We start from the raw sequence: 27,287 nt of genomic DNA, 5'->3' as shown, positions 1-27,287 counted from the left end.
GTTGCATATCTGCTTTTCTTTGTCTATATTTATGCTTGTACATTCAGCCTTTAACAGACAAACAAACACATTGTTAATAAGACCCTCCTAAGTGGATATTTTGAAAGATATCATGGTGGTAGACCTCAGCTGACGTTTGTAATTAAAAATTGATCTTGGGCTAGAAAAAGGTTGGTGACACCTGCACTATATGCATAATCATTTATGTATATTGTTGTTGCACTGGCTTTGATACATATATCTCTTTTTTCTATTTTTCCTCCGCCAGGAAATGGATGGTTAAGCACAATGTTTTGTTTCCCTTTCAAGACGCCCACACTAGGGTAACTTGTCTAATTGAGAGACAAAAAAACCCACCACCAACTCTTCTCCTACAGTGTCCTGCTTTTGTTTACTGTGTTAACAAAGCTGTAAAACAAACCGCCTCCAAGAGCATGCAAATTAGTTTCATTCTGCCTCCCTCTTCCTTTTCTTGTAATGATACAAATAAAATGTAGGCATATTTGCTTTGAAGAAATCCTGCTTTTTCTAACCTCTGTGTCAAGTGTACAATATGCTTTCTGGGGCCATGTTGATTGCTTATACTCCTGATGCCTGGTTTAGTGATTTTAGAAGCAATATCTTGCGAAACATGACAAATGTGACAGAAGAGCAGGAGAAAACAAGCTTACTTGTGTGTGGTAAAAGAGAAAGACACACCCTCGTGTCACTGGTGCGCTCATCACTCAGAGAAGTCCCTCTTCAATGACTCTGGAAATGGAGTATAATTTAACTTGGGGGCCATTTCATTGTTCCCTGTAAGCTTCTTAGCTCTAAAATATTCATATTTCAGGCGAGGGAGGAAGAAATCTGTGACGGCAGCAGACAGAGGCGAGGGGGGGAAGAAAGAGGCTAGTGAGCGAGAGAGGTGGAGAGGAAGAGAAACTGACAGAGTGAGAAAAAGGAGCAATAAAATAAATGAAAGGGAAACTCAGAGGACGGGAGTGAGGAGAGGGATGCAGAGAACAGAGAGCAGCACTTTAACTGATGTTCTCCTATAAACAACTCTCTCCCTGTCTTTCTTTTCTTTTCATTCAGAAACACTTCCTAGCAGACCTGTCCAACATCAGACAAAGCCACCTCTCTGTCATCTTGCTGCATCGGAAGGGAAAAGGAGAGTAGACAGATTGTGTAGGACACAGTCGTAATTATAATCGAGATGTCGTTGGAAGCAGTTATTTACAGATATCCTGTCGTGTGCTGCTGCTCTCTGAAAAGGATAACTTTTTTGAATATAGGTCAATTAAAGACAACGTAATGATTTGCTAAGAAGACTGCGCATAGCTCATTTATACCAGTTGTATTAAATGCATTTAGCCCTAAAATAATCTTCAGTAAGATTGTCTGGGTCCAAGATACTTGGCATGCAATCTAAAATAAATGTATACATAAAGGACGCTGTGTAAAATATGGAGAAGAAAAGGAAAAAACTGTGAAAATGGGAAATGTTTAAGTATCGTACATTATGGCACAAATCTTTTTCAAGAAAACAACAACGATAAATAAACAAAAGTTGAGATGAAGAAGTATTGACTTTAAAGATGTCTTGTGAGAAGAGAAGAAAGATGTGTGATGACCCATATGCATGAGTAATTGTTCAGGTTTCCAGGCTACGTGAGATCAAGAGCTCAAGAGAGACCTGTGAGAACTATATATAATGCACACATGATAACAAGAGAACTCGGTCACATAATGTACTCCGTTAACTGTAATATGTAAACATGAATATGTAAATATGTAAATACGGGAAAAAACATGTTTGTGTCTATTTTCTAAATAGTCTTTTTATATAGGACAGTTTCAGGTTTCTTTTTTCGTTTCTTATCCACAACACCTAATCTCAAGCGGGTGCCACTCACTATAGAGATTCAATGTATGCTGTTTATTTTTCATCATTTTTCTCTGGTGATTACTAATTATGCCACTTGTCACGATGCATGCATTGTAGATGTGGTTGAGTCCCCGCATTCAAACGTTTGATGTGCTCTCCTCTGTGAGGGTCTTAGTCTTAAGACTTTAGTCTTGGCACTCGTTGGGCAAATGTTAATTGAATGGAGCCTCAGCCTACATGTGATCCAGCTGGAGGACGGTTACGTAACACTCCCAAAGCCAAATGAGAGCTGATGTGATTCAAAACAAACTATACATAGAGTGTTGCATTAGTGAGTCACTCTTAAAAGGTAAATAAAAACTTAAAGAAAAGAAAGTCTAAACACAAAATACTGCAGGAGATGCAACAAGAGGTTTGGCTGGTTTTAGCCTCTTGAGGGTAAAGAGGAAGCAGTTGGGGTTATGATGAGATCCCTAATCTTCAATCCACAAAATTAAAGATAAATATACATTGCCGAGCACATATCTGCCATTGCATGTAAGTGAGAGGATAAACAAGGAGACAGATAGAGGGATGCAGTCCGTCAGTACAGAGATGTAACATGAGGTGAGCAGCAGTGAGCACGAGCAGCAGTGTATGTGGGATGCACAGTAACCAGGCAATCTGGGCTGCTGCTCCTGCTACTGCTGTTTTTAAAAAAGAAAAAAAAAAAGGGCTGAATTGATATGCTAATATGATTGAGAAGGTGTGGGTGGATATGGAGAAGGTTTTAAGCGGTGAGAGGGAGGGAAAGAGAGGATGACAAGAAAAGAGAGAGGGAAAGAAAGGGAGAGTGGGAGTGAGACATGTGACTGAGAGAAGCAAGTGAGGGAAGTAAAACAAATGGGAAAGAGTGGGACGAGAGGCGAGTTGAGCGCGGCTCTGCATGGGGGGGGAAAGAGAGTTTACACTCAATCACTGAACAGTATTCAGTCAGCTCTGCATTAGCAGCAGCAACTTTGGTGTGGCAGTCTCTACCAGCCGCTGTTGACGCATTGATTTGTTTATGAAAACATTAGTGAACTAGCGCATGCAATTCATTTTGAAAAATGAATTATCATATCTTCCATAAATGTCATGAAAGTGTAATTCCGTTACAGCCTATCTGTGCAGTTGTATTTCATTACAACATTGTAGTTGCCATCTGAGATCCAGGGACACAGACATTGTTAACCCCCAACAGGTCACAAACACTAACAGTCCTCAAAAGAGGACAACACTACAGTCAGATTGTCTCAACCATTTTAATAATAAAGTAAAATCAAATGTGAAACCGACAAAATTTGGTAATAATCAAGTACCCAATAAAAAATGTTACCCACACATCAATCTCTGAGCCTATTGGCTTTCGTCTGACAACGAATTAGCTTCTGGGGGCAAAGGCATCCCTTAATTATAATATTATAATTAAATATCCATCTTTTATCATCCTAATCATTTCATGGTGTTTTTAATTATGATGCAATGATTCTCAAAGACATTAGAGGATATTAATATGTCTGATTTGCTATATGGCTGCAGGTATCTGCACTAGCAAACAGAGTGTGTGGACACCAGTTTTAAAACCATACAGTGAGAAGGAAAGTAATATTTCCAATGTTGGAATGTGGAATCTGTTGTTGGTACCTGTGTTGCAGCTCATTCCAGATGTATTAGTATCTTGTTGTTAATAACACCTGTCTTCTTCTCAATGATTCTCAGAAACAGCCTGGACCTGAAGGGACACAGAAGGCAGTTGTCATCCAGGAAAGGAGGCTCCATGTCGGTGTCCACAACGGCTGGTGTTTCCTCGACAAGCCCCAAGTGGTGGTGCTGGAGCCCCTGGCCTCCGGAGGCAGAGGGCGAGCAGACAGCACCTCCAAACAAAGCACCCTGGACCGGTGAGCAGAGAAAACACATGCATATGTCTACGCTGGAGCTGTTACTCTGGGTTACATAATTCTGTTGTTAAACAAAAACCCCAGATGTGCAAAAATATTTTCAGCAGTGCTTATTTTTTAATGATATTTAATCAGCCCCCCAGACGCAGGTACTTCTGAGGATAGACAAGCACTAGGGCAGAAAAGTTTATGTAATAAAGTCAGCAAAACTGCTAGGTTGCAATGAATATGCTATTCCATATTTCTGGAAAAGCGTAACATGCACCATTGTATTGTACCTTATTATTACACGGTGTCCATGTGCTTCATATTTTCCTCCTGCTTTATATTTGGTGTTGTTTCCCTCATCACATGAAGTCGGTGATGGGCAGGTATTAATCATATGGGAGGACAGGAAACCTACTTTCCAGGTTTGCTGGATGAGGCAGATGTATCAGCTCAACCCCTTTTTCCTGCACAGTTGCTTCCATACAGGACAGTTCAAAGTTTGATAAATATGCAGGTGTTGTGGACTCGTATGCTCCAGTTTTCACAGATACATCAACCATGGGTTTAATTCTGGTGCAGCTTGTTTCAGGGACTTGTAGAGTCAATGCAAAGGAGCAGTGAACCCTTTCTGAAGGAAGTCTGCAGTGAACATGCCTGCTTGAAGTTGAGCTTGAATCCTTTCAGACATGTGGTTGCTCTTTTTCTCCACGAATCTGCTGTCAATCTCTTCTGTCATCTAGGAAGGCACTGATCTGAGTTTTCTCCACGAAAGCCAGTCTGATACTTAAACTCAGGGTACTGGTTGAGAATGAGTACCACTCTGATATAGTTTTCATATTTTAAAGGCTTATAACCCTCTATGTGTGGAAGTGGTTCAAACCGTCCTTTTCTGCGTAAGATCATGTAAGGCTGTACATACACATATATTCTTAGTTATAATGTGGCTCCATCCTGCCAATACAAAAAAGGCCAAATAAAAGAAAAGTCAAATTTTAATCCAATTTCTTGTTTACCGCATAGATCAAACATTAGGACTTCATCAAATTCAATCAAGTGTGACCGAATCTTATCAAGTCGCAGACAGCCAAATAGGCTTTGCAAAAATACGTAATGTCTTTAATAGGTTAGCTGGTTAACACACAATAATATTTTAAATGCTTTCTCTCGGGAACAAAACATTATGTTCATATTTAATTTGCGACCTTGTTAGTTGTCCACTGACTTTGCTCAAATAATAAAAGCTGTATAGCTGATAAGGCCTCCCATGCCCTAACCCAGCCTCCACCTCATAAATTACATCCTATCCCACAGCATACGCACTCCCACCCTCATAAAACAGCCTCCCAATACATTCCAGTGCATCTTAGTGCTTCATAACAATTCAAGGAGATATCACTCCACCCCAACGGCTCCATGAGATATTGGGTGAGAATTTCACTCTCGCATTACCATGCATCAGTGATCCTAAATCTAATTTTATTAGACGGATGAGATTCTTCAGTGAAGTGGATCTGCTTTCAATGAACCAGACTGTTCGGTGTAGAATTACATTGTTAAGACATGGCCCTTTATTTTGTTAAATTTGACGTATCTGCATGTGGGTCACTGGGGCTTTACTAATTGTAAAAAAGCCCGAACTCCTCAGGTACCTAATTTTTTGTAATGCATTCTTCTTTTGGAATACCAACTGTCAAAAATACCCCATTGCACCATGTTCACTCAGTGTCACAGCAGTACCCTCAAAGGATAAGCTGTATAGGTACTTGATGGATTTAACTGTTGTGAACGAGCAAATCTCTGACCGTGTTGTGAAAAGCAAAAGTAAACTTCAAGCAATTTCAATCAATGAGTTGTCCGGGTGCATCAGTGAGCCATTGAGCAGAAAAGCTTGTTTAGCCTCTGTTTCAGTGACATCGTGCTGGTGTGTAATGCCTCGAACACGAGCATATTTCTCCCAGTCGCTGATGGGAAGAGTATATCACAAGAAAGCATTCAATTACGCTGTCATGCTGTTGTGTGGATGATATTTACAAATTCAGTTGAGCTTCAGAATGGTAGAGTGGAGTTGGATAAGGTTTGAGATTTGGAGAAGCACATTAGCAGCTGTAACAAAATACAATTAGATGAAGCATTATAAATGCTGGTCATATTTGTGATACTTTACTGTGCTTTAAATCCGTCTTGCCTTAGTGATGACCACCATGAGGGGTGTGACAGTAGCATCTGCAAGATACCAAATTGGTTGAAAGCATAATGGTTTGCACATACACGTTTGTCCGGTGGCCGCGGCTCAGGAGGTAAATTGGGTTCTTCCACTTATCGTAAGGTCGATGATTTGATTTTGGGCTCCTCCAGTTTGCATGTCCGAGTGTCCTTGGGCAAGACACTGGATGCCAAATTGGCCAAATTGTTTGAATGGGATGTGTGGGTGTCAGACAAAGCAAAGACTTTATGAACCTGGGTGAATGTGAATTGCAATGTAAAGTGAGGCCGTTAAGTCTATTTACTCTTTACATGCTGTCAGAAGCCAGCGATGGCAGACAAGCAGGATGTAGTTTATGATACTCCTCCACACTTTCCCCTAAATCTAAGCAATACCTCTTTTACACCAAAATCAGCAGGTAGAAACAGGTATTTTATACACAGGTTAAGCCACAAAAGCTTAAAAAGGCTAAAAGAGGACTTCTCCTTCCTGTTTCTTTCCCTGGGTCGTCATGACCGACGTCACCAACGCACAGACAACTGAGGTGCTTTCTCACCTTGCTGCCTTGTCAGTAAAATAAGCCATATAACGCAACAGATGACTCACAGATCCTCTTCTCAATCAGAATGCATTGTGTTTGCTGCTTCAAGTGAGACACTATCTAATGTGCTAATTATGTGGATGATTAAGTGTTACTTGCATGGGAAAGAGTGCGCAAACATGCAAATGAATATTCAATACAATCACATACAAACCAACAATCAGTGCTCAATTATGGTATTATATGAATAATAATAATTACCACTGTCATCACGCTCATATTGCCTCACGTCGAACTGTACGTTCTGCATCTCTGTTTCATTACAAAAGGCAGTGCTTGTCTAGAAGTGGTTGGGTTTACGATAACACCAGTGTAGGAAGTAATCAAGTTGTTTGGTTATTTTTGATGCTACCACAGAGAGTCGACAGTCTGTCCTACTTGTGTTATGCCTGTTGCTTTCAGACGAGCAGAGAAAGAGAGAAGAAAAAAGGAGAAATCTGAAGTGCTCGCCTGTTCCACTCCCCAGAGAGTCCATGAAGCGGAAAAAGAAAAAGCGCTCTGCCCTACCTCATGACATGCCAGCGGTCTGCAGTATGCTCTCGCCTATGGTGTATGCAAACTGTGAATGAGGAATACCCACAGCGCTGTTCCACGGCTCACACAGGAAGCCGGCGCTTGCCAAGGAACATTTAGCAAACAAGTGTAAATCCTCCAACACATTGATTTTCCTTTTCAAGATTCAAGATTCAAGATTTTCATTGTCAAATGCACAGAGATAACACAAAGCACTCACTGGCAATGAAATACTTGGGTCACAGGCTCTCTTTAAGCAATGCTCAGTAATTTTAACCAAAAAAAAAAAATTAAAATAGAAATAGTATAAAATAGAATAAAATAGAATATTAATAAAATAGAATATCAAAAATTTAAAATAGAAAATAAAATATATCTATCTAAATATATATCTTTACAGATAAAGAGAAAAAGAAATTAAAAATAAATAATAAAAAATTGTTCAATTTGTGCAGTAGTGCAAATATTCAAATATGCTTATTACGGTGCTGGTGCAAATATGCAAATATGCCAGGGTGCTGGTTTGGTGGAGTTATTGCTCTATTAAAAAAATCCTTGGAATTTTATTGACACGTTGTTATTTTTTATTATGAATAACTTTAAAGGAGACCCAATATGCTTTTCTCGTTTTTCTTTCATCTTCTATGATGTAGTTTATTTTGTGTATGGAAAAGATCTGTAAATTTCAAAGCTCCTGAAATATCTCAGCAGTAGTCCAAAATATTTTTGCCACATTTTGCTACAGTTTCTGGATCGAACAACATGTTTGCTTGAAACAGTGTGCAACAGGCTTCTAGGTACATTTTCTGTCATCTGGTGGGTGTGTGAGATAAACATTGAGAGTATATAAACCCATACGTATTAAAAAGACAGTGTACACAATGGATTCTGTATGATCCGAACAATGTTTGCATCATTTGAGGGTGTTAGGAGCAGCTATTTCAGACGGAGAAAGGAGAGACTGTAACATCGGGTGTATTTTGAAGTATTAAACATGTATTTAACACACGTGGCCTTTACCTCTGAGGGTTTTTTTTCTCGCAAGAGTGGCCTTCCCAGGTTCCATAGTTGCACCACAGTTAACATTTAATTGTTTTGCTGCTTTTTTTTCAGGGCTGAACGCAGTCAAGGGAAAGTTGTTGACCAATCACAACATTAGGCAATGACAGGAGACTCTGCCTTTTTCGGGGGGGGGGGCTTAATAATTCAGGATCTGAATGTGAGCCATAGACTGTATATATAGAGATGTGAGCATAAGATGTCTTCTTTAAGGCGTTCGATCATAGCTTTTTTTCTTATGTCTGTCTTATAACACACCCTTCACTCATTAGTTGTGTCTGTCTTCACTCTCTCCTCAGCTCTGCATCCTCACCACTCCCTCAGATTCTGGGCCTTCGCAGCAGCCTGGAGCTCAAGATGACCAATCATCAGGCCTTGGCAATTGTCTTCCAGCTGGAGCATGTCTTCTCTGCTCCGATTGGGCGCGAGACTATGGTAAGAGGGATGCACAAAAAATGCCTAGAGGACCGAATATTAACCCTCACTCAGGTCCCAGCCTGAAAACCCACCTCTCAGAGAAAGAAGCACCAACCTGAATGATCTTTTCATTTTAAAGTTTAAAACCCAAACAGATCTTTAAAGGGATTGATGTAAGAACACTAAAGCAAACACACACGTTCACTCGGCTAAATGAAGGAACCAGATGAGAACAAAGCAAATCATGATGATTTCACCAAAACTCATTCTGTCTCTGATCCCCCCTGTTTATCCACACATTTTTCATGTGGAGGGTTATCTACGTTTTATTGTGAGGTCTTTCATTCAAAAAGTGTTTTTATTGGAGCCTGTTCTCCTAACTGACAGCTGTCTCAGCCAATTGCTGATGCTGTTTGTCTCACACCACCACAGGATTTGCTGGCTACAGTGAGAAACTAAGTGGCAATGACTAGTAAGCTTTAACTCCAGGGTCTAAAGATCTTTACTAGGGCCTTTTGTCCTTGTGTTTAATATTTGACTTGTTTTTCTCATCCCGACAATTTTCCGGAGCTTTTCGGCTGCAAATAAAGCCAGGACGCAATCACTGTACAATATAGTAATTCAAGCTATATGACAACCTGCAGACAGACTGTCAGACACTTCTTGTCAGACGGTGAATAGGATCCTGGTCTGATCCACTGCCTCCTCAGATGCGGCTCTAGCATACGCAGAAGGATCTCAACTGTCCCACAGACAGCCTAAACTTACTTCAGAACTGGGCCCGTGGTTGAGTTACCGACCCTGTAACTCTTCTTCTCTTTCTCTAAATTGCATTACCCACAATCCCCCTTCTCTCTTTTCAAGTGGGCAGAAAAAAGAAAAGAAGAAGACAGCTGAATCCCCATTAATTCAAACTGACCTTTGTCCCGCTTTGTGCAATATAGTGTTTGAAAACATACATTTTTATTGTCCTTCTGTTGCCTATATTTTTTTTTTATTACTACTTTTATAGCGTTAATATAATTATGTAAAGCATTTTGTGCTTTGCTCTGGGAAAGGTGCTACACTAAATAAAATTTACTGACTTAATTACTAAAGATCTTTATCACAGGATGGTAATGTTTATTGAACAAGTGTTGAAGCTCTCGCAAATGTGAGTTGCTCTCAGTGTGAATTGTAGTTATGAGAAATATTCACAAGCAGATATTTCCAACTTTAGCTTTGTTTAGTTGTGATGTCCCTGGTGTGTAAAGGCCTCAAGGTTAGAAGATGCCCGACGCTGTACACAAGTCCCCTGAGGCAAATTTGTGATTGTGGAGTATTTAAATAACTCGACCTAACTCAATACAGCCTATGGGCATCACTACTTAATTCCTGTAGGTCGACTGTACAATCATTCCTGTCAGTGCTGGCGCGGCAGCTTTTTCAGTACAAGCTCGATTTGAATCTGTTGTCTGACATGACTGACAATTGTTTTCAGTGTAAAAGCTTTCAGCTATTGTTATTCTATTCAGAGTGAGTTAAATATGATTTTCATTAGTTTTATAAACTTTGACCACTTTGACCACTTTGATCACCAGATGAAAAAAAGTCAATAAAATAAGAGAATATATGTTTAAAATGTAGCATTTTTAAATAAGGCTTTCAATGTCAATATAGGTTTTAAGCCTTTGCATTGGCCTCAAACAATCTAATACATATCAAGTCAGATGTGACTCTGACTTCAATGTCAGAACTGAAAATATATGTATATCAATGTCTGACACCTCTAACAACACATTTCTAGCTTCTCATATGTGTTTACTGTTTAATATTCCGATTACACAAGCAGCTTTACAGCAGCCAGAGCTTTGCTTGAATAATATTTTCCTGTTCTACTGTTTTTGTCAGTACTGGTCAAAACACTGAGGTTCAATACCCAGACCTGTGTTTCATACATATCAACATTCAGTCAGTCCATGTAATTTCCCCTCACTCTGCAGCTGACTGTAATAGATGAGGTTGAAGGGCTGTCTGTCATTTAAAGTTGACCCGCCCCTTTGTTCTGATTGGTTGATCTAATATCCTTCAATTAGGTTTAGGCTTGAATCAAACATTTTATAATTTTCACTGATTGTTTTTCAGTGCCATTTTTTAAAGAGGAGGATTTAATATAAGTGAGATATTTGTTGTAGAACATATCGATACTATGTGCAGCTCACAGCTTAGAGTTTTGTGTGACGATGACCAGTAAATGTTTTTTCAGAGACATGTCAGAAGAGTTTAAAATCATGCTAATGTGATTGTTTAATTCCAATTTGTGCAACCACTGTCTCTCTGAATCAAGCCGACCAGCAGCAAGCACCTGTTGCACGCTGACACAGTCAACACATCCGCGGGGGGGAACAATTTCAAAATTCAAGCCGCACCACTTAACAAGCGCTCATGGCGTGGAATACCACAGAAAGACTGTGGTAATTAGGTGCGTGGGCGAGCCTTCAACACGTAATGCATGCCAAGGCTGGGCTCTCATTGTGTTACTGCATGATGTTGTCTTTTACACAAACAGGGGGGTCACACGATCACCAATTAAAAGCAGCAGAAAAACAAGCAGCCACTCGGGTGAACAGAGCACTACGGCACATTTGCATTAGTGTATTCATATGTCTTTTCTTAGTCTGTTGAAAATAGACAGGCTCCCCATTCCATGGATGAGAGTGTTTACTCCACAGACCTGTTGTCACATACTGGATCGTATATGTGATAAACAACATGTTTTACAAAAAGAGCATGAAACAAATGAGGATTCGCTCATCACAGTCTTTTTTGGATGCAGTTTGTCTCTGAAACTCGACTTTACTGTCTTCAATGACTCTCCTCAGACACCCAGATCTGAAGAATCACCAAAGACTGTAATTTTCACGACTGAAGAGCAGAGATTTATGTTATCTGTTGATATCCCTTTTACATCAAAATAAGCAGGTACACGCAGGTTTTTTAAACGCAGCTAATTCTGCTTAAGAATTGCCAATTGACTCCTTTGTCATTGCCGGTCGAGGAGTTTGCCTAATGATGGTCCCCCCCCCCTCCCGAAAACTGAGTGGCTCTCACCTTGCTGAATCGTCAAATTAGCTTGTTCTCCTAGGTGTTATGTTTACATCGCTGCCGATCGGAACCGGAGCCAATTCAAACCTTTGTTTTCTGCAGAGTCATTCAACTCTGGAGCGAATGCCAAGCGAATCCATTGCCATAGCAGACAAAAGCCAGTTACAATACTGTCATATTGTATACTACATTTCCAATCCAAATTTACATACTGTTTTTAAAGTGGCTTCTGTTGAAGTTGGAAGAAAGCAGCTGGTGGGCTGGTGGGGAAAGAAGTTATAAAGCTGAAGTATTAACTTGCACTAGAGATTAATAAACCTGCTGCGTAAAGTTGTGTGCATATTTATTCTCCACCGAGGATGAATGCTTTCCATTTTGGACACTTTATGAGCTTTTCTAGTACACCTATGCTACCCCAGTCCGAAATGTTAACCTCGCACACATATCTCTGTGAAGCGGTTAGACAGACAGATTGCCAGGAGTTTCACTGCGAACATTCTTGCTCCTGACGGGATTGTTGCCTTTATTGGAAAAAGTTGATCCAAGTTGAGAAAGTCTTAAAAACCCGTTAGAACCATCAAACTGATGTCTGTCATCATCCCAGAACAGCAAAGCGAAAACACTGTTGTGTGGGTGACAAAAAAGATCTGGTACAGCACTCGACTTCAACACCTTCTCTGCCATGAATGTTTGATGAGATGACAGATATTTAGCAGGTAGAGGGTAATTTCTGTCTGAGTATGGGAAAGCAGATTGGGTGTTTGTGCGCTGCTGATGTGCGCATATGTTGTTTTGTGAGTGTTAACCCGGAGCCCGATCTCTCTTGGGTGTTGACTGATACGGCTTTCATAGACGTCAGAAGACGTATTGAAGACGGCAGCAGCCATGACACCCGAAATCTCACCCAGCCACCCACTGCATCTCGCAGAAGGCTCCTTAATCAGTCGACTGCTACCCTAAGTCTGTGCGTCTTTCACCACCAAGATGTACATGTGTACTATGTCACAGGTTTCAGACACGTCATGCCTCCGAGGTGTTATAGCTGTGTTGAACTACGATGTGTGGCTTTAGGTCAGGCAGCTGTTAACAGCATTTTAACACCACTTGACACCACCTGTGAACCATAAACGCAGAGGTTCATATCTGATCCCTGTAAAACCTCTCAGGCCCTTGTGGAGCTCTGCTGAAACTTAAAGCACCTGAGAAGACAATCAATGATGTTGTTTATGCACCAGAGGCTTTGGCCTAGGACTTGGGTCTATTTTCTAACACCATTTAGTCAAAAAATAACAACACATCAATACTTTAAATATAGCTATTCATTGCAGTATTACATTTTAATGTAACACGGCATAGACTCCAAGTGGGAAAAACTGTTTAACAGCTGCAACAGAAATAAAGATAAATAAGAGTTTACTGCTAGGTAAAGAAAAATACGTAGAATTAAACCATGAATCACAATTACAAAGATATATATATATATACACAGATAAAAGTATAAGAGGATAGTAAACAATACACTGAAAAAAGCCCCAGTACATTCAAATTAGAGAGCTATATACAGTGCAGTGTCCTGGGCCACTGCACATGAACTTGGATTAATGCAATGTGTCACAGCTCAGGTTGAGAAGGATTCAGTAGCGCAACTCGGAGACAATGGTAACAGTTAAAAAATGCTCACCTTTATTTTGGCCCTGCAGGCAGAAGAAGGCAAGGGCAAACAGTAGGTGAAGTCAGGGCACAGGCAGATAAACACGTCAAAAGGAGCAGGCAGAGAAAGCAGTCGAGAAGTCTGCAAAGGTGTGAAAAGTACAATCTGACAGAATAAATACATAAAGAACAGGTGAAAGGTCAGGAGGCCGTGGCTGGGTCTGAAAATGACATTTAGTTATATAGCAAAGGCTGGAAGAAAGTGAATCCATGAACAAATGAAATGTGATGGTGATGTACAATGTGTACAATTTAAATCAGTAATTATGTTATATTTAGCAAAGTGACAGAGTGCAAAAGACATTTGTTTATTTACAGATGAAGACAACAACTTGCATGTTTGTACAATGTGTGATTCACTGGTGGAGAAGGTAATCAAACACTTGACCGAAGTTCAAGTACAAATAAATAGACGAAAACATACTCAAGTAAAAGTAAAAATGCCTCAAATTGTTTTCATTAGTAGAAGTGAGAAAGTACTTTTGAATATGCTTAAAGTATTAAAAGTAAAAAATACTCGCTGAGTCTAACATATTCCAAGGCTCTACTGCATCATCATGGCTGAGTCTTGGCGGAACCTCTTCTGAATCATTTCAGGTGTTTCTTCACAGTCTCATCACACATGCTGCAGATTTATTTTGTTTGGTCTTAAAAGCTGAAGGTGTAAATGTTAAAGGCTGTTAAGTTGTACCTGAAAAATAGAAGTATTGGTTAACACCTTAATGCAATGTGAAAAAAGAATAAATATAATAAAATGCATAATATATTATAGAAACAAAGGATAATAGCAAGTAAAGAGTTATATAGGAATAATAAATGACGATAAAATTAGATAAAAGTACAAAGGATGTATTTAAATATAATATACTCTGTCATTCTGCAGAATGGTTTCAATAATGATAATGATACGCATGTTTCAGAGGAGCAGTGGGCACAAACAAATGCCTCATGCACTTATTGTGTATTCTTATTGTGTGTTTTTGGATTCAACCATGAGTGGGCCATTAAGACTGCTGTATAATGTAGTGTACTGGACCTGTTTTCTATAATTTTTCCATCATGTCCCATGTTGCTCTGCCTCTGACTGCGTGGATCGCCACTAGATGGCGCTGTGTAGTGCAACTTGAGGGGAGCGGCTGGTGCTTCACCTCCTCTGTGCTTGGATAGGTTCAGTCCGCCTGTTCTGTTGTTCGCTCCTCTGATTAAATAGAATTATGTCTTTTGATGTATTCTGAGGGGGCTAAGGTGGATGAAAAGAGTAGAACTATTTTGTCGAGATCTCTCTCAAAACACTCCAGTGCAACACAGAGGCAATCCCTCGACGCTCTGAGGCTGCCCACGTCTCCTCCTCGCCGTGTTAAAAAGCCTGACTACTCCTCATCCTCGTTGTAAGACAAAGAACAAGGATGGCCTCCTTTTACAGAATCCCATTGCTCCCATTGCCTTCGGTCATGGGGATTGAAAACCTTGCAGTGTCGTCACTTGTGCTCTTTGGTATTATTTGATTTTGAGTTATGATTGGGTCACTCTCTCTCGCTCACTGTCTCCCTCTCAGAGCCTTTGATCGGACTTTATTCACGGTCCTTAGCAGAAGTCAGACAGATGGAGATAACAGTTTAAGTGAAGGGGGCTAGGGAGAGGAGAGGAACTGGGGATTTGTCTGATAGGCTGTTCTCAGCTGGGGTCTGAGTTCAACGAACTTCAAATAATCAACTTTTCTTGCAGACAAATGTGCCAGGTCCACTACCTTTCCTGTCCTTGCCTATTTTGCAGTTTCGTTCTCTTTTATCCTCTCAGTCTCTTCTCCCTTTCTTATCAAGGGCTCTATTGCATTAGCCAGCATCCCTCTCAGTGCTTATGTCTCGATGGGCTGCACACAGAGGACGTCTATCCTCCTGTGTTCGCTGCAGCCATGTTTCCACATCACTCTGCTACAGAGGAAGACTTGAAGGACAGAAGGATAATGAAGCTGAAGCAGCTGTGGATGGAAAAGAAAAGCAGGTTGAACGTATGTTCCACAGCTGCAATTAGTTTGTCAGCTCAATGTTCCTCTGGGTAATTATGACGCCATAATATATAAAAAATATCTCACTCTTTTGTTACTTTACTACTCACTTATGTACTTTATTGATTTGTGGTATAAATCACGGTATTTTTTTATTATTATTAACATTTTAGTCATTTAAAGCGAACTACCTGTGCCACAACTTGGATTTTACCTCTCTTGTGGTTGTTTCTTTTACCCAGATAAGACATTATCCTCTGAGATTACTGCCTCCTGGAATGGAATGCAATATATTTTTTTTTATTCACAGCAAAGATGACATTTAAAAGCTCAACGGCCACATCCCCCTCTAAGAATCACAGTCTGTATTCAGTGGTTTTCACACAGAGTTTCATTCATCAGTTTGCTTTTTGTGAATTCTGTTTTGATGTAAGCGCTCTAAACACAAGCTACCTTCACTATGATCAGTGAAAGCTGCTCATGACAGTTTACATGTGATCACTTCATCAACACTTCTGTTGTGTGCAACATTCATACATAACAGCAGCCACTGTGGCTCTGTTGGACCTAGATGTATGGTATACGGCCATTTCCCATGAAAGTGGAACACAGGCTTGTGCATGACTGCTCAGCTCCACATTAACTGAGATTTATAAAACAAACATTGAGCACGACTTCATACATCTGGCAAAAACAATTCCTTTGCATATTTCTATCTTTGTGTGTCGACAGAGATTTTGCCTTGAGCCTGCAATGATGCATCTGGTCCCATGAGTCAATGAAAAGCCCAAGAAAGAAAGATAAAGGCCATAGACGGTCATTCCCACCCATATGCAACCATTCGTTATCATGTCAAGGTCAACTTCACTAGATTCTTTGGAAATGAACAGAGGTATTTTTAAGAAACCGATTATACAATAATTTTCTTTTCTATTTATCAACAGTGACGACATGAGCCCTGCCACAGGCCTCTAGGAAAAAAGGTTATTGCTATGAATACTTATAAAATATTTTTTTGACCTTTGAAGTCGCTCCTCTCTCATCTCCTTAACATACTCATCGATTTGACTAAGGGAAAAAAAACGGTAGCCATCAAGGCCCATCATCCATTCAGTTACCCACTGAGAACACCTTCCACGGTACATCATTTACTCACTTGAGAATACTTGGGTCACTGACAGCTGATGTGAGGCGACTGGGACTCTCCTAATTGTGATCTGTCAGTGCCAATTTAGCCCCGCTGCAACTTGATCTGAGACATCTCCGCCCCATCCGTTCTTGCCAATCCCTGCCTCTCCTCAACCAGCGCCTGGCACTGCTCATCAATTGAGCCGTGTAATACAGTCGCACGCGGCTTAATGCAAGACGATGGGGCTTATTGTTGTCTGCCTTTCCCGCGCTGACAAGCAGTAGCTCATCGCTAATGGAGGGGGCTGGTCCGGGGAGAATCAAGGCAGGAGGCACTGCTGGCTCATATGACGTTGCCTTTTTTTGCCGGCAAACAATTTGTCAGGAGGCGTGACAGCTGCAGTCATCCGAAACACTGACACGGCGAATGAGTGACTTCTCGTAGGTCACATCCTCGGAAGGATAGATGAATAGACAGAGGGGGAAGAGAGGGACATGTTGGGAGAGAATACTTGGTGGCAACCTCACAGTGACCACCCTTTGGATGCTGAGAGACTGTCAGACATTCTCAAAACAGTAATTGGCTACTCTCTCCTGAGGTGTTACACAACATCAAACTTGTGTTGCAGAAAAAAGATGTTGACAGTTTTGGTATGTGTCATGTACTGAAATGGGTTCGGCTGGGCCAGTGCGCTACCTGTGATGAACATGTCACCCCCGCATCATATTTTCATGTTGTGCTACTTTGACCCTGACTAGGCTTGTTGAGTGGCATAGTCCATTACTGAGTCTCTGAGGAAGTCTAGCCATTATTGCATGACCTTTGAACATACTTAATGCTTTACCCTTTTCTAAGCCCTCATATGGATATATGCAGACATGTGATCAAGTTTGGCAGCAAGCCCATTTCTTATATGCTATAAAGAGCTCAAAGAACGATGAACATATGAGAGAAACACAGTCAGAGACGGTGGATTTCACCTTAGGAGCAGAACATTTGCAAAAAGTTGCCAGAGAAGCATAATGGTGAGCAACTGGAGTTCGTCATTTAAGCCATAGCAAGAATTCCAAGCCATCTTTGTGTTTATGCTAGATATATGTGGTTCAATTTTTGCATAATGTTTTCGGGTTGGCTGTCCATCCCACTCTTGTGACCATTATATCTCAAGAGTGCTTCACACCCATGTTAACAGATCAGACCTGCCACACCAGCTGTGGTTCAGGTGCGGTTCAGCCGCAAAGCTCTTTCGAGGTTTTTTCCCGCTTTCTGTTTTTCTACTGTTTATCATAAGAAGGCTTCGAGACCATTCTTGAAAATTTGGCCCAAATGTTGACTTAGACTCATAGATTAGCTGTTTCGATTTGGGTGGATAAAGGTTAAAGGTTCAAGATCATGTTGACCTCACAAAATATGGCCTTTTGAAAATGATATCTCGAGTCTGCCTTTGGGTTATTCCTTCAAATTTAGACCAATCTTCACTTTGAATCAAAGATTAATTGATTAGATTTCAGTGGCTTAAGGTCAGGGGGACCTCACATGTAGACTGAAACTTCACAGGTTGGTGGAGGCATACAGCCGCAGGGCAGTAATTTAAGTTATTCGTTCATTGACATGTGTCTGCAAGTGAGCTGGGCCCAGCCCCCTGAGCAGCTGTTTCAGAAGGTGTTAGACAAAAGCAGGATTGTCTTTTCTACCCATCCGCAGTCAAGATTGTTGACTGAAATGACAACTGTCATTAACAGATTAGATCAGCTGTCGCTAGCATGCTCATCCAGCTTACTTTAGTTAGATCAAGCGAGAACATTGTTAATGGATCTGCTAAATGATGCCTTAAATGGCTACTTACATGATCATGTGCTAAAATACTGATGTTCCAGCTACATGTCTGAGGCAAATGAGTCAACATCCTCACCCACTGATAATCCATCTGACAGACCTGGAAAGAACAGTGTGTTATTGTATTGTAGGATGACGCTAGTCTGTTCCTTCTTTAAGTATAATCAGTAATACATGTAAGATCAGGCAGTCTTTGTTCTGCTCTTATGCTCACATACTTGGACAAGTGGGACAGATTTGATCTGTTCTTTATCGATTTATCACACTAGCCTCCACTAGAGCAAAGGCTTGTAAACAAGAACAAGTGTTTCTTGGATTGAAATTTCCAAATAAATAGTACCCCTCTGTTGTTGAATCTTGACCAACGGCTTAGTGAAGCGGCTGAGAAACCTGCGCAGGCATGTGGTGTTAGACAAGGTTCTTCAGTAGTTGAGCTATATAACAAATATCACTCTCTAACCTATGTCTTTATTACGTGCTCTGTCTCAGATGTCACTGCCAGGGGGACGGAGGATAAACAGTATGTGGCGCAGACAGCAGTGACATGGGTAGCGGGTGGACTTATTAAAGGTGTTGGTGTACGACTTCTCCTCTGTGCCAAAGAGACTCTTGTTTGGATTTTAATTGGCTCGCTGACAGGTACATGCCGTATAGATTGTTGTGTGTTTTCCATGTGACTTCCCTTAAGTGGCTGGTTCTGTGTGGCTCAGTGGACATCGTGTGTGTTTGTGTGCAGCTGTTGTGGGCCTCTGCAGGCTTTAATGATGTTTGCTGAATGAAAAGCATCTTGTGACACTCTTCACCATCTCATTAAAATCCCCTCTTTACAGTGACACCGATCCTGAAACTCACCCACCCCTCCCTTGATTTCTATGTTGCTTTGGCATCACATGACGAGCTCAACGACATCAGTGCTATTTTTTGTTTGTTTCTGATTTGAAATGTCATTGAAATGTTAATTAAATGTTAATCAAACGTCTTAAGCGCAGTAATGTCATCAGGATTCAGAAGTGATATATTTAGCTGATTTGTGGCCTATTCTGGAGGTCAGTGCTCCCTGGAGGCCCCTCTTCTTTTCTCGCAACAAGAAGAAAAGTGGAAGATAAGGCAAGGGGAGGCGACATGCCGCAGAGACAATATTTTGCCTGCCTAATTAAAATGAATGTCAGCTCTCCCCCCACTGAGATGTGCATCAATCTCCCCCTACGATAAGCCCAGAGTGAGTCTTACCCTGTCAGTGGCTGCCAGCAGTGCCATCCTTCTCCAGACAAATGCATTGGCCTAGCAGCTATAGGGAGGCAGTGACGATGAAGTTTGCCCATCTAATGGTCCTATGTGGATGGCCCTCAGACTGAGACCCTGCTTCAATGCAAAGTACCTCCAGCTCAGTCTTGAATGATTTTCATTTAGAGCTATTTGAGACCAAGCCAGCTGAAGAAAACTTTTTTTTAGTTGCCTACTGTTGCACATACAACAACAGCAGATGCACAAACCCATCCCCTTTTAATGTTTCTAATGAAAATATGACCTAATCTGTCACTTGAGTTTCAGTCTGTATCCTGTAGTGATAATGTTTTTTTTTCATGCAAAGGCATTTGACTGAAACATTTGTTATTCTGCCTCGATCCAAAGTCATTAGTTTGTCTTTGGTGGTAAAGCTGCAGTCCTTTCTGCCCTCCAGCTTCCACTTTATTGCATTAAATGATTTAACAGAAGGCAATAAACATGGGCATTACATTTAGACATTTAATATCCCATTTTTGTATTTCTTTATGAATTCATTTTGACAAATGTGTTGACTTCAGTGATCTTTCTTTTTGTTTATAGCATGTTAAGCTGGTTGGGTCAAACATGCTCTGGTATGTGGATGATGCTTCCTGTATTGGCAAAATGTCAAATCAGATGCACGTGCAGAACCAGACGCGCTCACTCTACATTTGATAGAGCTTTAATGTAAAATCATCACTCTCATCGACGGTGAAAATATCATCACAAGATTAATTGGACAACGTAAGGAGGATGAGTTATTGTGTTGACACACGATGTTGACAGGTTTTTTATGGAAAAGTTGTTGCTGTACAACTCTGACGTGCTCCTAATGTCATTTACTTTCAGTCTGTGATTTGGAAGTTGTTTTTCATCGTTCACATTATCATTATCCTCAACTTCATCTTCATCTTCAGGTGATTTTCATTTTTTCCTGAGGAGGAATATATGATCTGTTGCTCTGATGGGCGGATTAATAATCATATCAGGAACTTAATGTTACCGCTCTCCGTTAAACGCATACCTATTGTTTCAAATTGGAAAATTACTGCTTTATCTCACAGATGTTAGCAAGTTCTATGTCTTCATTTGATTTGCGGCAACTTTCTCTGCACTGTAAAAGACAAACAGGACAACAATGGCTGTAATGCTGATTAAAAGGAAAGCAGATTCTAAGGTGGATCAATGAGGTCGAAAGTATAATGATGTTATTGTAAAAATGGTCATTGTTGTCAGGTCTATATGTTTTACATATTAAAGATCAATTAGTTTGATATGTTAGCATGCTAACCTTTTTTAAAACTGATTCACCAAGAAGACTCACTCAGGCTGATGGGATGCCATTAGTTTGGTGGGTATTTGGTAATAACCAAGAGTATTGAGCAGAATAAAATTTTGACCCTTTAATGGCTCTAGAGGAAATGTTAAGTGGTCCCCGAAGTTATTACAATTCCTCCTGAGCAGAACAGATATCTGTATGAAATTTCATGGTCTTTTACTGTGTAACTAAAATGCCAGCCTGCTGATTGCACAAGAGGAAAAGTCAGGGGGTCACTTCAGACAGAAGGATCATCTTGTGGTCTGTGAACCTTTGTTTAAGATTCCACTACAATTCTTGCAATATTTGCTGCGATGTTCCTGTGTGGACGATCTGAACAGGAGTTGTTCCTGCCAGCCCCCTTGTAAAAGCTCTGGATAATGTGTGAATGAGCCAATGTGAGACACAGCAGGAGATTCTCTGAGGATTCACCCCGAGCGAGTGGGCGTGCCATTTCTAAGACGCAAACAAAAAAAATACAAAAAGAATAAAAATATCTCAAGATGAAAAGCAGAGCCTTACACGTATAGAAGATGTGAGAGGAACTTTTGTTGATAAGACACGACGCTGGTGTTGATGTGTCCTTAGCAAAAACATGTGATCTCCGCCATGGAATTCATATTTTACATCCTGCCTCTCTCTGCTGCACCCCCCCCCCCCCCCTTAGCTCCAGTGATTTCTCTGTTGTTCTCAGTTCTCCAGAGTTCATGTCTGAAAATGAGTCAAGAGATGCTAACATCTGTAAAATTACAGAGTTAATAACAACCGTATTCAATCCTTGTACAAAATGGGTTAGGGAATATGGTTTATCTGAAATTTCCTTAAAACCAGCCAACTACTGGAACTACTGGAATATTTCAAAAGAGAAATATTCCAGTAGTTCTTAAACATTTCACTACATTATATAACAAGTTCTTTAAAAAGTGTTTCACATCATAAACATCTTTAGTGCTGAATTAAATGAATTGTTCATTAAAGACGCATTTATGACTTGTATACTGCATTAATGATCTTTTTTGGGGGGAAGAGCGATAACTCCTAAAACTTAAAAGTTAGATCTGAGCCCGGGCACGATTCTTTCAAAGCCTTATCTAGCCTGGGTGAGCTGGAGAGAGCGCAGTAACCTGCTGGGTTCGTTTGGACCCCTTGTGCAGATGGATGAAAATGTGAATGGTTTACTGCTCTTAAGTTAATGATCTCTGTGCCTGTTCCCTCACTTCCTCCAGGGCTTCTCATTGTGGGGCATAAGTAGTGGGAGCTGTGGGCCGGTGCCTGTCACAGGGCCTTAGCTAAAATAATGACACGAACAGCCCAGCAGACTGCAGTAATAGCAATAACTGTCAGACTCCGTCTCCCATCAATGCTCACATCCTCCTAATTTAGGATTAATTCCTGCTGTACTCCAGAAAGCCCTGAGTCGCTGAATGTCTTGGCATTTTCTTTCAACTTTAAACTATGTCCCTGCAAACTGCTTTATTCCAGCTTTTCAAAAATGTTTTGCTTTTTTATATTCGTACCTAATAGGACAAACTGGGAGCTTTTTCATAAATTTGTGTTATTTTATGAATAAGAAAAAGTGTTTCAGACTTTGTTACCTGTCTAATGAGAGGTGGTGAACTGGTTGTGTCTCTGCTTCCATCGAGAGGAACTCTTGATGAGGAACTCTTGATGGAAGCGCAGGTTCGGCTCACGTTGATGTGCAAAACTCTTTTTCTCCCTTTTTGATAAATATTTTCTCACAATTCTTTTCTAGCAGCAGTTTACAGACCTGAGATCTTTGTTTTTGCAAAGTAGTATGTTGATAACACACAATCACATTTTTTGTATTTGTCTGAAAGTGCTGCAGCATTACCATCTATACTTCCTAACAAGGTTGATAGATTCCCCCAATAACGGAAACGCTCTGCCGCTCGGAGCATTTATGTGTGCAGTGACATGTCCTGTTATTGTTTTCAGTGCCACTTTATGAAAAAGTTGGTTGCTTCCTTGTTTTTGCCTCAGGTTACTGTTTCTATTTTCTCTCCCTTGTGCATTATTATAACAAGTGCTTGGCTGCTCTCTGAGTTAAAGTTAATGGCTCTTATTTTAAATATAGCCATTAAGGCTCAAATCAACAGAGTGTTCACACTTTGCCAAAACTGATCATGCGTCCTCTACTGCAAAATCACCGCCGCCACTGCAGTCACTTAATAAGAAACATTTTTTAAGAAAGGAATAATTAAATCCAAATGGCAAATTCCTAAATCAACTCAAAGGTTTCCTGCTCGAAAAAGTGTAATTATAAAGTCTTCTTTTTGCAGAGAGGTCCAAAGAAGGGCTCAGGAAATGGCAGCCATGTTAGTTAAAAGCAACACTATGCCACCTTTTCTATTTTAGCTTTAAACAGCAGCTTCATAATCTGCTTGATTGAACACTGTCTATGAATAGGTGTGATGGTGTTGCTTTCATTCCCACTCCTCAACTTCAACTTCTGTTCTTGCTCTTTGTAACTTTGGTGAACAGACACAATGAATAAAAAGTGTGCATCTCACTGATGCAGCATAACTTGCCAAATTCAGGCCAAGCAAGGGCAAGATACCGAGCTGTTCAAAATGCCAAACCGTATAAGTTAAAAACACTCAGAAGTCATTAAAAAACAGCGTTTATAGCCAAGATTCAGCAAAGAAACTTTAAAATATCAAGAAGTCGAAACAGCAGCAGCTCTTCTGGTTCAGGAAGCAGGGGATCATGGGTAATATCTACTGGTCAGTTGTGATCCAGTTCAGCTAGTGGGGCTATACAGTCAGAGCCCCTTCAGTTCTTTTCTCTAATCCCCACATGTGGCTGCAGAGGGCGCTGTTCCTCAGTAAAAGTTGCGTAGTGTTGCTTTAAGACATTTGTAGGTTCATATCTTCTCATTTATATTATGCAAAAATAAATTTTGACACAATAAGAAAAACACTTCTAAAACCAATATTATTCCAAATGGCTAATTCCTCAATTACCTCAAATGCTTCCTTCCCAAAACAGTGCAAGTGAAGTCATACTTTATACCCACTGTAATGTAATATCATCGATTTGATGTCTCCCCGCAGTCACCAGCTGGCTTGGCAATTGATTAAGACTCACTGAGTTACTGTGGTGACCAGAGTGAGTCGATGCTTCTGACCCTCGAGGCAACCTTCCCCTCACTGGAGTCCTTTGGCGCGTGTATACATCAGCTAACTACCTTCGTCAGCGCTCGCTCCGTACCACAATGCTATCAAACCACCTACGCCCCCGCGGTGATGTAACATTGATCTCCGCCATCATACAATCAAGGCACCGCACGTTATATTTCTTAAGCTCATGTGTGCCTCCAAACATTGCAGACTGTTTATGTACAAGGATTACACGCATAATTGTGAATTTTCTGACTGGCTTTGAATGAAAAATATTATCCCTGTTTGTTTACTCGCACCACAACCAAAGAATCTCTTTGAGATTCCTTCCTATCCCTTCTCTCCTATTGTTTGCCAGCCCAAGCTGTCAGCTCTTTATGCAGTTCATATGTAGATCACGCTGTTTTAAACTACTTAAAAAAAAAAAAAGGTTCACTGCTCTCATGATAGTGATTCATGTGCCTAACAGCTTTGCGTCTCAAAAGGGATTTTTTTTCCTTAGCGCCATTGTTGTGATCGCAGAATTCAAGGTTTAAGAAATTGCCTAGAAGGATTCTCCATTTTTTACCCTTTAATAAGTAATTCATAGTATGATCGCAGTCGTTGATATTCATGTCTGTGAAAACATGTAATTGCAGCGAAGCAGGTGAAGTTTCGATGGGTTTTTGCATCTCATTTTTGTCTTGCTCTTTTTTTCTTCTCTATTCTCCAGTGCAGTTACTCTCTGCCTTCTGGAGTATTCTCCCCTCTTCCTATGACTGGCAGACTGAGAGCGTGTGATAAGCATTGAGTATTGGACAGATAAAAGCTTTTTCCAAGCTTGCTGGCGTCCCCACAGAAAAGGACCCTGACTGGTCCCTTGTGTCTCTCACAGCTCAGCCATCATTTCTGCCACCAAATGGTTACTGTGACTGAATATATTCGCTGAATGAAATGAAAAGCAAGCGATGGGTCATGTGCTAGACATTAATTTTGCTCTCTCTGTTGTGCTCTGTGGGAGCGCAGACATGTTCGGGGCAGAGAGACTCACATTAGATAAATTACCTCACAGTTTTTACTGGCCTACCCCCTGTGCTTTAAAATGATCCTTCTCTAGTTGACTCATTTTTACAAAATCATCACTTTAAAATTAGACTTGTTTGATTTAGTGTTTCATTTAAAGCATCTTATTAATTCAGCCCCATGAGATGGAAAAACAGGCAATGGCTCAAGGGGAAATATACTGCTATCTGTTTTATGGCTATATTTCTGGAGTTACAACTCAAAGAAATAGCTGTTAATGTCTCTGCTACTTGGGGATAAAATTATAGTCTGAAACAAACTCCCTCTTGAGAGGAATGGAATATTGATCTTCATCTGGGAGCGCTTGAAATGTGCGAAGCTTTGGAGAGGTGTACTCAGATGTACGTAATAGACATTTAATGGGAGGAATGGGTTCATTCTGCTTATGTGTCAGACATAGGTGACAGAGGGTATTTGTGTATGACTAATATGTACCTATAGATTCTTCCTTTTGCAGACGGGGCCACCACCACTCTAGACTCTGAAACACTGTCAGATATGTAATTGGTAAACCATGCAACTTTAAAATAGCAGCTTTAACATATATTTAGGAAGAATGGTATCACTTCCTCTAAATCCCCAACCTGAATGCCTGCTCTTGCATCAAGTAACTTCGGTGAGCAGGTACAATCTCCAAGCCGGTGATCATTATAAATATACACTGTTCAGTTGCAATCTAGTTCAGTGAATGGGATTACGTAGTCAGAGCTGCGGTCAACAGATTGATCGACCTTTTTCTCTCCATTCTTCACTACATGTGGCTGCAGAGGGTACTTGTACTGTTGCTCAGTAAAAGTTGCGTGTTGCTCATTTATATGATTCAGAAGTGTATATTCTAATTTGGCTGCTGTAAAACAGGGAGCTGTCATGTCCTCAACCTTTAGAACAGCGACACTCTCACAGTCCCTGCTGCAGTTTACTATTAGTTATAGTGTTCAGAATGGCAGCTCCATTAATGTATCTCAACACTTGACTTTGGGCTTTGTTAGTGAAGTGCCAGGATGACAAGGTCATTTTGCATAATGCATAACAACTTGACATTTAGAAGCCGCACTCACCAGAAAAACAAAGACAGCATCGGGTGTTTGTTCAAAAGCCTGAAATGGTCTCAGTTTTTTTTGTTTACCTGACAAGGAGCTCTTGTGGATAATGACTCTTGTCTCACTGGAGTTATGGTGGAAGTAGTGTGATACAGTAGTTAAGGATGAATGGCTGATGTGACACCAGGAATCACTGTATGGTTCAAGTTTAAAAGTCAATGTTCGTTTCTCTTAACGATGGACACTATCTCCCCCTTAACTTAACCAAGGACAATTTAGAATCCAATCCTTTATCATTCACTTTCTCTTAAGCCAATGTCTTTGTGACTCACCTTAACTTAACCACAACAGACCTGTCCCGAAAGACCGGAGTTTTTCTATTACATATGAAGAACGCAGCAGGAGATTGTACAGATCAGGTGCATTTACAAAAATGCTGGACATTAGGGTGAGAGGTGGCGCCTGGACACTGTATGCAGAAGGCAAGACATGACTTTGTTGCGGAAAGCACATTGATTTTATACAGCACATTAACACCAGAATCGGCCCTTCTTGCATAAAGCTTTTAAATCTCGTTGTCTTTACAGGTTGTCATCTTCGTCTAAGACACCTTTTTTTATCCTGAGATATGTGTGTCCTTCCATTTTTGCGTCCTTTGTGTGCTAGAAACGTCATCAACATGTCCACTCACTGGTGGTTGGCAGGAGAAGTTCCAGAAAAACTCTGGAGCAATCGATTCAAACAGTTGCATACTCACATACAACCCCTCTGGAACATTTTTGAAAAATGTCCAGACCTCAGGGGACAACTGAGAGCTTTTCTTCGTCCTCCTGTCTCATCTCGTAGAACAGATACAACTCCATTTCTGGACGGTATCAATCCGTACTGAGAGAAGTGCATCAGGCTATTCCTCTCAGTCTACTTTTTTATTTTGTGAGACTTCTGACGGGTTTTCTCCATTGGCTGCCTTTCAAAGGATACAAATCTTCTCTTCTTGTATGCTGTGAATATGTGAGCTGCCGCCAGCTTTCAACTACATCTTGCAGTCCTTCTCAGTGAATGGTGTTTCCTCAGTTGTCATGGAGACAACTCAATAGATGTCTGTTTGTCCCATGATTATTGGATAT

General features: G+C 40.6%; 1 protein-coding gene across 1 annotated transcript in view; it reads left to right on the top strand.

Annotated features, from left to right (window-relative positions):
* The window catches only part of nphp4 (nephronophthisis 4), a 171,591-nt gene that overhangs the window by 66,172 nt on the left and 78,132 nt on the right, over nt 1-27,287 (top strand). Inside the window, exons 8-9 of the mRNA XM_061074644.1 lie at nt 3,611-3,789; nt 8,453-8,588. Coding sequence (XP_060930627.1) covers nt 3,611-3,789; nt 8,453-8,588 — 315 coding nt within the window. The remainder of the gene's footprint in view (nt 1-3,610; nt 3,790-8,452; nt 8,589-27,287) is intronic.

This window comes from Limanda limanda, chromosome 7 (assembly GCF_963576545.1).
Source record: "Limanda limanda chromosome 7, fLimLim1.1, whole genome shotgun sequence".
NCBI classification, from domain to species: Eukaryota; Metazoa; Chordata; class Actinopteri; order Pleuronectiformes; family Pleuronectidae; genus Limanda; species Limanda limanda.
This window is presented reverse-complemented; position numbering and strand designations above follow the sequence as displayed.